This window comes from Sturnira hondurensis, unplaced genomic scaffold, assembly GCF_014824575.4.
Source record: "Sturnira hondurensis isolate 20B ecotype Veracruz unplaced genomic scaffold, ASM1482457v3 Scaffold0006413, whole genome shotgun sequence".
NCBI classification, from domain to species: Eukaryota; Metazoa; Chordata; class Mammalia; order Chiroptera; family Phyllostomidae; genus Sturnira; species Sturnira hondurensis.
In genome coordinates this window covers 35,884,497-35,900,475 of record NW_028079044.1, presented here as the reverse complement: position 1 = coordinate 35,900,475, position 15,979 = coordinate 35,884,497, and the positions used below count along the sequence as shown (strand labels likewise).

Genomic DNA, 15,979 nt, shown 5'->3' with positions numbered 1-15,979 from the left:
GGCAATGTGGAAAGCAACAAACTCAAATTGGGCAGTACTCTGGCCAAGTCCTGTAAATAGATGCTAGTCTCCTTGATTGCTTTCAGCATGCAAATAGAGCCAGAAGCCCTTGCGATGGTCCATTCCAGAAGCAGCGCGGTAGCCCTCCCTCCTCCCCCCCTCACCTCCTGAGATGGGATCAGATCCCCGGAAAGGTCAGATCACCATTTGGCGTCTAGTCTAAGGGACTTGTTGGTCCTAGGATCTAGGACAGAGCCAGGAAAAAAGAAAGATTAGGAAATTGACACACCGCAGGAAAACGCGCCGGGGTCGGGACGCAGCCCCTACACCAGAGGAGGAGAGAATCGGAGGCCCCTCGGAGGGGAAAGAGAAGCAGACGAGTCAACCGTGGCCAGTAGATGGCGCAAGAACTCTTCCTTTGTACAATCTTAACCCTTGAGCTGAGTGGGAGGCTGCCCAGTCCAGGCGTCTGGGTACATACATTTTCCGTTTTGAAAGAAACCTACTATTTACATATTTGGGACCGGTTCAGAATTAAGACAAATGGATCTGTTCTAGATAGCTACCACAGGTAAAGTAGTTTAACTGCGGCACACATCAGCCGAAAGTGGGGAAGGGGCGATGAAAGGGCGAACTACTTGGGGAAATGACTCTGACTCCCTCCCCACCCCAAGCTCCCCTGCCGCACCCCCCGCCGCCCCCCACCCCCGCCCCCCACCTCCGACTCGGTCTCTGATGGTATCGGTTTACCGAATCTTAAAAATCCGGTTCCCGGTTCACACGTATGCGTTTGTATATGTGGATGCATGCATGAGTCCAAACAAATTCTTCTCTGTGATGTCTTTTTTCAATTAAACCATGGATAATAAATGCGAGGCGCCTTCCTGTAATATGCTGCAATTACAGTAGTAACACATGTCCCATTATAGCGACGTGGGCATCGATGGAGCCCGATTCATTTTCATCACGGTTTCCCCAAAGGCAACACATATCCTCCGATTAAAATATTCCTTTAACATGCTTCTGTATTCACAGGCTGCAATGGAAAGCTCACTAACATAATATTTCTTGGGCTGCTTTTGCAGGCAAAACTGATCTACTCCGGGGAGGAAAAAAAAACAAGCCCTTGAATTTCAAATATTGTGGGGAGTTTGTCAGAGAGCGAAGCTGAGCTTTAAGAAGCTCACTAGTGGTTTCTGGTGGTTGCTATAAGGAGCTAAAATTGAGGTAGATTTTGCTGGAGGAGGAAAAAAAAACGCACAAGGAAAGACAGAACCCAGAGTACGGAGACTTTGTGCCCCCGTTGGAGAGATGGTTGAGTCCTCGTCAAGGTTGCTGTGGTATCCCAGAAACACCATTCACTCCGAGCTGTGACCGCGCACCGACAACAGCAACAACTCCACTGCGCCGGGCTGAGGAGCAGAAATTAGGAGATCGTGAATAATATGAAAGGGATCCGCAAAGGGGAAAGCCGAGCAAAGGAATCCAAGCCCCTGGAGCCTGGCAAGAGAAGATGTGCTAAATGTGGCCGCCTAGACTTTCTCCTGATGAAGAAAATGGGGATTAAAAGTGGATTTACGTTTTGGAACCTCGTCTTTTTATTGACGGTGTCTTGTGTGGAAGGTAGGTCTGCTTTTGGGGGGGTCCCCTCTGCTTTGGATGGAGGGGAGCTGACTTGTCACCAGAGAGAGCCTGCTATCTTACTTTGTAATTTGCACCGATTAAATAATCATAATTACACTGAAGGAGTCGATTCAGAGCTCTTTTCCCCCCTCAGATAGGAAATGCATTTTGCTTGCCAGATTTGGCGTTCAATGCGGTGATTGAGCCTGTGCTGAATAAATATTCTTGCAGTATGCTCAACCGAATCCATGAGTTGGTTCTTACAGCCTCTCTAACTAGTGGATACCCAGACAGAATTCCTCTGCAAGACTTTTCTCGGTGGTGAGGATTACCTTGATTTCTGTTCACACCAGTGTGGACTGATGCTATGGTTGGAATATTTATATTAAAGGTACTCCTGGAAATGCCTTTTAACCCTTTCAGGTAGGAAAGTTACCGACATGCTAGGGATGTGATGATCTTAGATGCAATAGGGCTCAGGGGTTTTCCAAGCATCCCCCCACCTCCGTGAATGTCTTCATGCATGTGTGAATTAATTCTGTGTGGGCACTTCTCCGTTGGTGAAGGGTAGGGGAGCTTCCCGGAGTCCTATGGTAGAGGTTTAGCTTAAAGGGGGGGTTTAAAATGATCTGAGACACCTTGAAGTACAAAGATCCACCTTTGGGAATGAATGAAGGTAGGAGGAAAGTCATTAGCTGACGACTAAAAAGAAAATCTCTAGCAAGTCTCAGCGTTCAGACAGGTAGAGTGTCACATGCACAGACAAGGGGAGGTGGTGGGTGGGATGTAAAATTTATTCCTAAACAGGAAGGCAAGGGACAGTCAGGAGCATTGGAAGGAGAGCTGTCCTCAGGGAGAAAAATAAATCCCCAGCTCGATTCCACAACTTATCCTGCACCCTGCTGCTACACATTAATTGCTGCAAAAAATACTCAGGGGTGTATATGACTCATGCCATCGTTTTTGAACGATCGCCTCCCCATACTCATGGCAGCTCAAATAGATGAGATGGATGTCGCTTACATCGAAGCTTGCCTCAAATCCTGGGTGTCTGTGTGTCAGGGGTGCACGGTGGGGGTGGGAGTGTGTTGGCCCAGGCGCGTCAGGGCTGTCAACACAAACTGGACGCTTCTTCCTTTGTGAAGGAGTGCCTCTCTGAACCGCAATGGGCCCACGTCTCTATGAAACAGTTTATTGTCCAGCTTGCAGCTGGCTGTCCCCCCACAGAAGGCAGCCCATTTGCATTCAGTGGAAATGATAATTCATGTTTTGGGTTACCTCTCCCTCTATTAGGACCAATGATGGTTTCGAATTTTAATTTACACCCCTAAATACCAAGAAGTCGTCCCTAGGCTCTTTGATAGTAACAGCGCTGTAATCTAAACCTGTTCCTTAAAGCATGTTCTCCCCCCCCCCCCCACCCTAGAACCTCGTCGCAGCTCTAAGGCAAACCCTTGTTCAAAGCTGCATAAGAACATTGACTAGTGCACAGACGCGTCTTGGGTTGCTTACAGGGGGGTTCGTCGCAGGCTGGACGAGTGCGGGGCCTCCCATTACGCTTAGTTCGCCTGCCACTGGGAGTCTTCGGTTAATGGATGGCCCTGGGGCTGACTGCTAGACGCACTGGGCGCGGGGGAGGCACAGAGAGCCAAGAACGGGGAAAAAGGTTGGGGTGGTTCCTGCTAGAGGAGTTCCGGGGGTTAAGAGCGAGTTTTCATGCGATACCTGTTGAGCCAAAACACATTCGGGGGGCATGTGAGGGGAGGGAGTCTCCGAAGCAGGGAGAACACGCCAACCTGACAAACGCTGGTCCACTCCGCCTGCGTTTACAGCCCTGCTGCCCGCACCTACCGTATTTTCCGAATGAGACGCGCCTGGAGAAACAAATGGCGCCTTAATTGGCTTTAAATGGCACTGGAAACGGGACCCCTCTACTCACAACTCCTGGACTTTGCACTGAGGTAGTCTGTCTCCACTGAGTGTGCACCAAGTTGGGTGACGGTGGGGGAAAGAAGAGCGTTGCACTGTGCTTTGGATCCGTCCAAAATCAATCTTTTACGGACCATTTAAAAATGTTTTTAATGGTAGTAAAGTTCTTTGTTGCTGATTATCTGCTGCTTGGGAGGCGTCTCCTGTAGATTACACTTTGGAACACCGTCCTTAAATTCTGAGAAACAAACTTAGGCTGTTTGCTTCAGATCTGATCCCTATTGTCGCAGACAGTGCCAATTTTGACAGGTGCGTCTTCCTTCTCATTTTATTTTAATATCACCTTAGTCTCAAGGCTTCCCTAGAACTGGCATTTCTGAAATGTCTTTGATGTTGTTTTCCCTAATGTCTGTATCCGCTTTTGTCTTCCACGAGGCTGCTTCTGGACACTCAGGCCCACGGGGAAGCTGGGTTTGTGGACTTCCTGGGAGGGGTTCGCAGGTCCTAACCCAAGCTAACTGCAGGGCTCAGGAAGTCGGGGCGCCCAGTTTTCCAAGTGAGCAGTGCCAGCGTGAGATCTCCACCTTGTGTCCACACTTTTCACGCCTCCACCACTCACCTCTGCCTGCAACAGCAATGACAAAGAGGCTCGGTGGGAGGAAACGCCTCAGAGTAGGAGAGAAAGTGGCCTTCAGTAGTAGGCCTGAACCTCCCGAGTGAGGTTGAGAAAAGAGTCACCCTTCTCTGGGTGTTGTATCTCCACTGTCATATAAAATAAAACTCAAAAGAAGGCAGTACATTGGGGGTTGGGGTTGGGGGCAGGGCAGGGGCTGCTTGGACCTGATGCTTGCTTGCCTGTTTCAAACTGAATCTCTCTCACACACGAAGAGGTTTCTGAAACGCAGGCTGCAACTGCAGCGTGTCTGTTTAGGTCTTACACAGATAGAAACTGTGAGTCTCCAAGTCGTGCTTAAACATCCCTCCCCCGGAAGCAGATACTGTGGGGTACTTCCCCATACACATTCTCCCGGGATGGGGCTTGGAGGAGGAGAGCACACAACCAGTGCAGAGAAGGTACAGAATGAACTGACCTCGGTCAAAAGCAGGTGGGAGCCAGTGTGCGGGTCCTGAACCCTGAGCCCGGGCGGGCTTCTGGGGTTTCTCTTAGGACCCTGGACTTCCAGAAGGATCCACGTTTCCATGTGCTCCGGAACTCCAAGGAAGTCTTTCTTACTCCTCCCCACCACAGAGCTCTTGTGAAAGAGTGGAGCTCACACACTCTGCCCCAGTTAATGACTACTAGAAAGGGTCTTGTTTCAGGGGTCCACGTGGTGGGAGAGCAGCACCACCTTTCCCGGACCCTGCGGTGACCACACCGGAGGTCTCAGTCCCACACCTGTCCACAGGACTGATACCCTCATCCCCTGTCCTCAAAGCAGACAGTCTGACCTGGCGGGTCAGGAAAATAGTTGTCTTACCTTGAGGGAGCTTTTCAAAGAGGAGTGGGATGGGTTAATGTCTTTACCAAACAATAACAGCACACAAACAAACAAACAAAACACCCATCACCATCATCATCAAAATCCTTCCCCGGAGGTTTGTAAGACTGAGACACCTGCTGGGAGGTGTGACCTTTGTATTAGACTCAGGGCTTCCCATCCGGCTGCAGTTTGGACAGGCAGTTCTCCCTTTCATCTGTTTCCTCTGGGACTATTTGTTAATACCTTTTAGAAGGCCACACTCCCTGAAATTCCAGGGACCGCCCGGAGATTGAAACTGAGTGCCTGGCTTGGAACACAGCACGTGTGTGTGTTCGTGTGTGTGTGTGAGTGAGTGTGTATGTTGCTGGGAGGAGATCCGCATGGATCGACACAGAGGGGCCTTCAGAATGAATGCCTTGAGAGTTAGGAGAGGGGTTCCGGGGAGGAAATGAGTGGCTGGTAACTGAGTGTTTATGTTCCCGGGTAGAACCATGATGGTCCGTGAGCTGTGGCCACTGCTGTCGCGCACGCAATCTGGCCGAGGAGCTGAGAAAGCTCCCTTTCCCCAAGTTGACCTTAGCGCTGCTCTCTTTCGGGCAACTTCAACTCTAACAGGCATTGGGGAGTTGGAAAATCTCACGGGGAGCAAGTAATGAGACTGCTGGTCCTCTGTAGTCTCCGGCATCCTCCCCCTAGCTCTGTCTCGGAAGGGCGAGCAGGGGGCCAGTCACAGGATTCTAGCGCTGCAGTGGCTTACTTAGACCCCAGAGGACAGGGCAGAAAAAAAGAAAAGGCGAGGGGTCGTCGTGGTCGCAGTATGGTCCTCTTCCTGCCTCGCTGGAGGGCCAGCTGAGGGCTGAGAGCCGGGAGCGCATGGGGATTGAAGCGCATTGCAGAATAGTAATGAAGCAGGACGCCCAAAGAAGATCCACGCCGGCATCAGGCGGAGTCCCTTCTCCCTGAACACTGCGACTTTAGGGAGGCTTTGCACCGCCGAGTTGCTGAATCAACCCAGTTCACCGCTCTGAAAAGGCTTGGACAGCACCCAGAGTTCTGAGCTGAACTTGCCCTGTACAGCGATCTTGGTGAAATCCTTCTGAAATGTCATTTTGCAGCACCGTATTTTCTGGAATCTTCTGGTGCTGAACAGTTGGGGACGGGGAGGCTGCATCGAGCTGGTGTAGCAAAAGTGTGTGAGTAGAAATAATTAAGGGGCAGGTTTCAGTCTCTTAAAAACCTGATCCCAGCTTCTTTGAGATCCTTCAAGGAGAAAGGAGGGGAAATTACCCAATATATTAAGTATTCCAGGAGCATCAACTTTTAGCAGTAGTTATTGCTGTTCATGATATTATTTAGAGTTACCACTTGTGAGATAACGGAATACTGTAGGGGGTATACATGTCTTTTCCCTGAACACACAAGTTGAGGTCTACAGAAACACTGAAATGATCAAATGAAGCAGTAGCTAATGGCATCATTACATACAATAACATGAGATCTGAGAAAACAAAAAGCGATTTAGTAATGCCCTTGTACTTGTGTGAAAACAAACTCTGCTATTCAATGTTTGTCTAAGATCTTGAAAACCAGTAGCTAAAAGGGATCAACCTGCGCTTACCTAGGCTCCAAATATACTTCTCCCGGTGCCCCAAGAGGTGACTTCTGTTTATTCAAGGGTCTCAGAAAGTACTTCAGAATATCAGATACTTCCAATGTTTTGTCCAGTTTGTAAAATAACTGTGAAGCACCCAACAACATGTGTAGCAAGGGAAATACTGCTTAGGGCAACGTGGCTATGAGGAAATATGCTGTCTTGCATTTTGAATTCCAGTGTTTGAAGTAAAATGCTTGCAAATGAAGAGATTAGGAAAAAATACGTGAGGTACAAATAAAACCTAAGAGCATTTTATTTTATCTACCTTAAAACATAATTTTTTTTTAATTTCGTTATCCCATTCCCTTTACTTATAACCTAAAGGAGTACATAGTTTTGGGATACAGTGGGAGTTCTGATTTGGATTTTGGATGAGGTCTGGTCAGGATGATAGACCTATCCTTACCAAATGCATCTATTTCCTCAGAATGGTCAGATGGGTGATTCATGGTATTTGCCAGGAAGACCGGTCTCCATCTCTGTATTTTCCCAGAGTTAGGCCTCTGGTGAGGCTCTGATTCTCATCGAGCATATCCCTTTACCAAAGACCCTGAGAAAAGTCAATTTGTTGAATACCTTTCAGTGTTCATGTTCATGGCCTCAGCATTGACAGGCGTTTTCTCTCAAGCCTCTAGCCAGCCCAAGTGCATTATGCTTCCAGGCCCTTTGTTGAGCTCTTTCTTGATGCTGACAGAGAATCCATAAGGATTAATTTTTTTTTTATATAATGGTGGCTTGTTTGCCCACAATCCGATTTAAAATCTCCTCTTAAAAAAGTCTACCTTTACACCATTACCATATGTATTACACACCATGGAACTAGATAATGGGAATATTGATACTCATCTTGTAGCACTGGGTATCACACTATTATTCTCTTGGCCCCTACGTGGTTTCATTACAGTGATTTTCAAAGTATTCCTGAAAAAGTGGTACCAGCACCCTGCGGAAATATGAGTTCTCAGATCCCTACCCCAGCTCTATTGAATAAGATGCCCTGATAGCTGGGCACAAACGCTGGTTATTTTTAATAAGTCATCCAAGTCATTCTGATACACTCTAAAACTTGGGGACCCCTGGAGTAAAGTGGAAAGAAGAACAGGGACTCTGGAGCCACCAAGGTCTGATATCAAATAATGAATCTACTAACCACTCAACTTTCCTAACCTTCACTTTCATTACCTATTTTTAAAAAAAGTTTAGACTATTAGGAAGCCTATAGGGAGATTGCAGATGTAACATATATAGATAGTGCTGGACAGTGGCGGCTATACTCAATGTTCCCGAAATATACTTTCCTGGGCAAAGCCAGTATGAACTCTCACGTGCTCTCTCCATTACACAACCAGCCCTAACTTTTCCACAGGAGCCAGTAAAAAATGTGGCATCTTCTCACCAGCTATTATTTCACTTTGGATAAGTTCCCAGGCTATTATCTATTTGAGAAACACTCTGAAATGTGTACTTCTCACCCTTACTCCGTTACTTCAGGTCCTGGCTCTATGAATCAGGGCCAGACCCTTAGCTTCACAATGTTAACCCTGCTCCTAGTCCACTTCATCTGTTGCATTTCAAAATCAATATGGATTGATTAATACCATTACATAAATCTGTATATTCATCTTGTTAGAAATCATGGGGTTTATAAGACAGGAAGGATTCTTAAGTATCAGCTAGTTCAATGCAAATTGTTTATATAGTAACTTCACATACCTAGAAAGGATAACTGGATTTTACTAGGTGACAGACATCATTAGCTCCAGAACTGAGACGAAATCATTTTCATCCGAGCTCATGTTGAACTGTCTTTGTACTATGCCTTATCAATTTTACTACAGGGTCTGCTCCGATGGCACCAATAAACACAATCTCAAAAGTTAATATTTAAGTACTGTATATCAATTAATACCATATATGTGATTGTGTTTTGTGGTAAAATTTAAAAAATATATATTAACCATTTGTTTTGTGGAAGGCAAAGAGAAATAACTATGTAATAAAACATTTTCTAAAATATATAATATGAGCTAAACAACAAAACAAACAAGCAAGCAAAATATAACCAAAGACACTGAAATAGAGAACAGGCTGACAGTGACCAGAGGGAAGAGAGGAAGGAATTTCAGGAGAAATAGGGGAGGGATTTAGAGGAATATATATAAAGGATACATGGACAACAACTGAGAAGGGTGGAAATGGGAGGGAGGGGGAGCATGGGGGTGGGATGGGATAGGAGTAATAGACAGAAAACTGTACTTGGAAAATAATTAAAGAAAAAAATAAAATATATAATATGTATATCATATTATATACTTTATATCAAATAGTCATATTTTAATAAAATCTATTTCTTGATGATATAAGTCTATAAAAATAAAATTAATGCATTGACAGGTTTTCATGTCTCATAGACAAATTTGAGGGAGAGTACTTAAATTCTTATTTATTTTTTCTTATAATCTGAACAAAATTTCTTTTTAATTTTTATTTTATTTATTTTTTAAATATTTTTTTAAATTTAATTATTTTTCAAGTACAGTTTTCTGTCTATTACTTCCATCCCATCCCACCCCCCGGGCTCCCCACCTCCCTCCCATTTCCACCCTTCTTAGTTGTTGTCCTTGTGTCCTTTATATATGTTCCTCTAAATCCCTCCCCTATTTCCCCTGAAATTCCCTCCCCTCTTCCCTCTGGTCCCTGTCAGCCTGTTCTCTATTTCAGTGTCTTTGGTTATATTTTGCTTGCTTGTTTGTTTTGTTGTTTAGCTTCCTGTTAAAGGTGAGATGGTATGGTACTTGAATGGATCAAAAAACTATGGTACATATACACAGTGGAATTGTATGCTGAAGAAAGAAGGAGCTCCTACCTTTTGCAACAGCATGGATGGAACTGGAAAGCATTATGCTGAGTGAAATAAGCCAGGTGTTGATGAACAAAATTTCTTGTTTAAAGGCTTTTAAATCTAGAAAATTTGTTCTTAATTTATTTTCTTCACTTTTTGTTATGTTTAAGTCATATTAACATAGGATTTATGCATTCTCTTTCACCTGCATTTTCCTCTTTGTATTTCTCTTGCACACTTTATATAAGACAGTGGTGTCATTCAAAACTCTACCATAGGAATAATAGTACATTTTACAAGTATTAATAGTACAAGGACCATCAATAACATTAAGGGGCTATCTTCAATATTATCAATATGTGAGATATTTTTAGTTTATAATATGGGAATAAAACATTCAAAACAATGAATGCTAGTAAATTTGAAGAGTTTAAATGTTCAGAAAGTGATTGAAATATAGAAAAATAATGAGTGAGTCTTCTAAAAGCTGAGTTTCTAATGTTCAAGATTATAAAGGCCTTCTTCCTCTTTGCTTTATGTTAGTCAATTTTAAAGGAATAGTTACGATTATATATTTTTAAATGATTATAAATATTTTAAAATATTACCTTTAAAATATGGTTGTTATCACTTTGAAAATAAATTTATTTGTGGAAGTAGACTCTGCAGAGGTGGATTTATTAAATTTTAATAAGTGAAAAAGCAAGGGTTCCTGCCATAGTGTTCCATTTACAATGAGTTCATCTGGTTGACTCCAGAATATTCAGAAGTACCTCTTTTAGGCAGGATATAAGACTGTATTATGTTTTGGAAAATAGTATTGGGGTAAAATTCTTTGTTACATATTTTTATGGGGGAAGCTCTGTACTAAGCTATTTATACTTCATGTCATTTACATCTCAAATAGTGGTTCTTTCCTTCACTTCCTTACTTAGAAGCCTATCAAGTATTTCATGAGGTAGCTGTTATGTCCTATGCACAGATTATTATCTTCATTTACAAATTAACCACATTTCTTGAGGTCAGAGAGGACAAAAACTTCCCAGGATTATATGGTTAGCTAGTTATTGAGTGAAATCTGAAATAATATTAGATTTATAAGTTCATAGACTTATCAAAACCTGAAACTTAAATGTCTAAGTTACTAATGAAACCTTTTTCATTTTTAAAAGAAAAACAGGCCTTGAGAATTTAATTTTTAAAAAGCCTACAATTAATATTTATGCTATTTATATATTTCACAATTTTATTAAGATATAACTTCTCAGTTTTGTAATTTTCAACATCTTTTACTTGCCTTGCTTTATTCTCTAAAAAATTCTATAAGATAAATGTGAAAGATATTTTCCACTTTTATAAGCAATATTAAGTGAAGTAAATGCACAATAATATGTAAGTTAACTATGTCAATAAAACACATAAAACTGTTTAGTGCATTAAGTGCAGAAATAAAACAAAACAAAATAAAACACCCAGAATTAACCTATAATCCTTTAATTCTAACACAGTGGTCTTGAGTAAAGTTTCAAATTTATGAATATAGATGAACTTATGGACTTCACATATAAAAATAATACATGGGCATAAAAATTATTTATCAATTGTGCTGTAAGTGGTGGAAAATAAATCTATTCCTTTTGGTAACTTAATCTTCCCCTTGATTCTATAGAATTTTAAGGATGGGAAAGCTCTTACAACCTATTTTTACTATCTAGCCTAGTGTCTTCTAGTCAGGAAATGCACATTACATTTATTTATATGGGCAAGGAAAGTTATTTTTAAAAATTATTTTATTGTTGTTCAGTTACAGTTGTCTGCATTTCTCTCATCCCCCCACCCCAGCCAAACCCACCTCCCTCCCTTGCTTCCACCCTCCCCCTTGGTTTTGTCCACGTGTCCTTTATAGTAGTTCCAGAAAACCCTTCTCCCCATTGTTCCTCTCCTCCTCCCCTCTGTCTATGAATAGATTGTCTTTAATTTCAATGTCTCTGGTTATATTTTGTTTGCTTTTTTCTTTTGTTGATTATGTTCTGGTTTAAGGTGGGATCACTCAGCATAATGCTTTCCAGTTCCAGCCAGGTGGTGAAAGACAAATATCATATGATCTCACCTTTAACGGGTACCTAAACAACAAAACAAACAAGCAAGCAAAATATGACCAAAGACACTGAAATACAGAACAGGCTGACTGGGACCAGAGGGGAGAGGGGAGAGAATCACAGGGGAAAAGGGGAAGGACTCACATGAACAAGTATAAAGGACACGTGGAGAACAACTAAGGGGGGTGGAAATGGGAGGGAGGTGGGGAGCACTGGGGGGGTGGGCGGGGTTGGGAATATAAGACAGAAAACTGTACTTGAACAATAATTAAATATTTTTTTAAAAAAGAATAGTTCTGAACCACCATATGTTAATAATTTTAATTGTGGGCAAAGAGGCTTTGTAGACCATTTTTTATTTTCTAACAATAAAATGAACTGACTCAGTAAAAAAAAAAAAAGTGAGATCATGAGATCATATAGTATGCCCCTTACCACCTGGCTTATTTCACTCAGCATAATGCTTTCCAGTTCCATCCATGCTGTTGCAAAGGGTAGGAACTCCTTCTTTCTTTCTGCTGCATAGAATTCCATTATGTAAATGTACCACAGTATTTTGATCCACTCGTTTACTGAAGGGCACTTAAGTTGCTTCCAGCATTTGGCTAAATTGTACTGCTATGAACATTGGGGTGCATAGGTTATTTTGGATCGTTGTTTCAGGGCTCTTAGGATATAGTTCCAGCAGTGGAATTGCCAGGCCAAAAGGCAGTTCCACATTTAGTTTCCTAAAGAAATTTCATGCCATTTTCCACAGTGGCTTGTACCAGTCTGTATTCCCACCAACAGTACACTAGGGTTCCCTTTTCTCCACAACCTCTTCAACACTTGTTTGTTGTGTGAAGTGGTATCTCATTGTGGTTTTCATTTGCATCTCTCTGATGGCTAGTGATGTGAGCATCTTTTCATATGTTTCTGGGCCCTCTGTATGTCCTCCTTAGAGAAGTGTCTGTTCAAGTCTTTTTCTCATTCTTTAATTGGGGTTTTTGTATTCCTGGAGTGGAGTCATGTGAATTCTTTATATATTTTGGAGATCAAATCCTTGTTTGAGGTATCATTGGCAAATGTGTCTTCCCATACAGTCAGTTCTCTTTTCATTGTAGTACTGTGGAAAGGTATTTTAAAAAATAGTCATATGCAAACTTCATCAACAGTCTACTTCATTCCATAAGAGCACCCTGGCAAAATGTAAAGGTTTACCTCCATATCTTTACAGAAAGAAGAAACAGGCCAGAGAAATAAAGTGACTTGCTAAGCTGGTGTACAAACCATTCTCTAAGTTCCTTATCCACTGCACATTTCTCTTTATTGGATGCTGCCTTATGAGCCCCTTATTTAGTCCTAGTTAGATTATGGGAGTAAAGCTTCTTGGGATGGAAGAACACTGTGCCTAACCCAAAATCTTAATCAGACTTAACACAGTACTTCCTGAAGCAATTGTATAAGGAGACACAGACGCATGTAATAATACTAGATTTTCACATTAATAAAAGTACTATCTCCTGGAGATGAAACACAGGCTAACTTAGATTTACTGGCTCTGTGCTCTAGCTGATTGAACTGTACAGTCCAGACAACATATTTATTCAGTCTTCTCATACCTAGAGAAACCATGGGTTAAGGTTTCTGGGTTAATGTCTAAATCAAAACAGCTGAACTGATTCAAAGTTTTGTGTAAACAGACTTGCATCCAGGCTGCTAATTTGTGGGCCAACTTCCAGTTTCATAATGTCTCCAGATGATAGTGATAACTTCTCCTCTCTTCCATGAAGTTTGCAACAGAAGTGATGACAGGTCCACCATTACTTGTACTGAATTCACCTTCAATGTTCTATTCATGGCTTACAAAAATCTTTCTTCTATAAAACTTACTAGTACTTTAGTGCTCTTTTATCGGTTCAACCTGTTTAAAAGAGGTCAAAGAGTAACTCTTCAAATCCATTTTATAGCAAAGTGCTAATAAATCATTGATATCTGTGTAAGCTTGGTAGTATTCATTTATATATTAATATATAAAATAGGTGTCATATTTTGAACTTATTGTTTTTAAATATTACCAATATGTAAGTACTTAGAAATCAGCCATTTTCCAATAATTTAAAGATTGCTACTTATTTTTACCTGTCATTGCATAGATCATTGGAATCTCCCTATTTTAGAAAGACTGCTTTCTAATTATGCATTCTTTCCAAAACAAAATGCTCAAAAGCCTCAAAAAAATTAGAAGATGTTAGAGATCTAACGTCTTGCAATGTTGTATCTTGTGCCTGTTCATGTAAATATTATCTTAATTGTTTCTATCATTTTATTTTGGTTAAAATTCCAGTTTGCTTTATTATGTCTTTTATTTAGAACATTATTATCTTGAATTAAATACTATAGCTTAAACACCCTTTAAGTCAGGAGTTTTAAAAAATACAGTGGCTGATAGATTTTATGTCCACAAAAAGAACCAGTGGCTTATTTTATCAGTTCTGGGACTCATCAATATATTCTTTCAGACAACAATAATTTATTGAGGACCAGTATATATGTAAACCCCTTTCCTACATTTGGGAATATAGAGATGAATATCTAGTTATTTTTCTAAGAGAAAAGATACTCTTTATTTTGAAGCAAGCTTTCTGTCAACGTAATACCACACCGATCTGGTTATTGTGAAATTGTTTAGTTCTTCAATGAGATTCTTTTTTCATGTTGTATCGGTGATATGCAATCTTTATTTACATATCTTAGATAGTAAATCTTTATCCTATCACAGGTGAGTATTAACATCCTACAGACACTGTTTGAAACTTTCCAATTAAATGCATCATTTTGTGATTTAATCTAATGTAATTTCCCTGCTAATTTTCAATTAAAATGTTTATTGACTTCCATCTGTTCAGCCAATGGATATCAACTAGTTTATCCAGTATTAATGATGATTCCACGTGTATTTCTGCAACAGTGTTTGTGCAGTTACATAACAGTTTGTGATCAGCAACTTGTGCTTTGCACCCGTTTTTTCCAGGTTAGTTTCTCCTTTAGAACTCTTCAATGGCGTGCTAATACTTTCTAATTTAAGTTTAAGCCCCTGAATTTAGTGACTCATGAGAGGAGCCTTGAGCCAACTTAGCAAAGTGAACACATGTAAAAGGCCAAACAAATAACTAAGTATAAAATATAACAGTTTGTGTCACAGTTTTCTATTCCTTATTTTTGTATTTTTGAAGACTTAAATAAGTAGATTTTGTTTAAGTTTTCTTTATTTTTAGTCTGTAATATAAAGAGCAATATGAGGATTTTAAAATGGTTTTAGGATGAGATACTGGCATTGAATTAATACCAATTTTGGTTACATAGGACTCAAATAGAATGACCTATCATTACAAGGTTGGGACATTCACCAAATTTGATCTAGTATTTTATATTTATTTCATTTACTACTACATGACCATAGATCTCACCATTTTGCGCCAACATGGATGGACCTAGACAGCATTATGCTTAAGTGAAATAAGCCAAGCAACATGACGTCACTGATATGGGGAATGTAATGAACAAAATAAACTAACAAGCAAAATAGAGACAGACTCATAGATGGAATGCGGGATGACAGTTCTGGGGTTAGGTAGAGGGTTGAGGGACTGAAAGGGGTTGGAGGGTTAAGCAAAAAAGAAAAAGAGAAAAAACTAAAAAAATCAAATAAAATATATTTATTTCATTTCCCCCACATTTATTGCTTTGTCGATTCATGCTATTTTAATGTTTGTACCAACACCCTACATCACAATTTGCATCTCCCTATCCCCTTACACAATCCACAAATCTCACTCTTCAATATCTAACAATAATTTAATGTGTAAAATAACAGATTTGATGTTTATATTATGTAACAAATATTGAGAGGTTTCCCAATTTCTAAGTCTCAAAAGCTTAACTACTAATATAAGACAAAAACCAACATTTCTATTGTTTATCTATATTACTATCTTCTCTGCTTTGATTATTACTTCAGCAGGAGGAAAAGTAAATTTAGAAGCTTGAGACAAAAGTTTTGAATTTTTTTACTTAACCTGGTTCAAACACACAGAAGTAACTTCCATGTGCACCATGGTGAATTTACAACACTTTCCATAACACACAGGATTACCTCCATTCATTGAAATGCCAAACTAACGCAGGGGAGGTTATCTGCTGGGGATGCTGACTGGATTCCAACAACATTTCAAAACCAACGTCCAGGTTTCTTTGCCATAACAAAGAAAGTGGTCCCTCCACTTTTCACAAAGCCCTGTCCCACAAACAAATAACCAGCCCTGTGCTGCCCTTCCATTCATTTCCTTCTTTTCTTCTCAACTTCCAACTC

General features: G+C 40.9%; 1 protein-coding gene across 3 annotated transcripts in view; it reads left to right on the top strand.

Moving 5' to 3' along the window:
* Nucleotides 1-1,381: 1,381 nt before the first annotated feature.
* Nucleotides 1,382-15,979, top strand: part of CSMD3 (CUB and Sushi multiple domains 3) — a 935,029-nt gene continuing 920,431 nt past the window's right edge. For all 3 annotated transcript variants that reach the window (XM_037048422.1, XM_037048421.1, XM_037048420.1), the window contains exon 1: nucleotides 1,382-1,623. In XM_037048422.1, coding sequence (XP_036904317.1) covers nucleotides 1,446-1,623 — 178 coding nt within the window. In that variant the 5' untranslated portion in view covers nucleotides 1,382-1,445. The remainder of the gene's footprint in view (nucleotides 1,624-15,979) is intronic.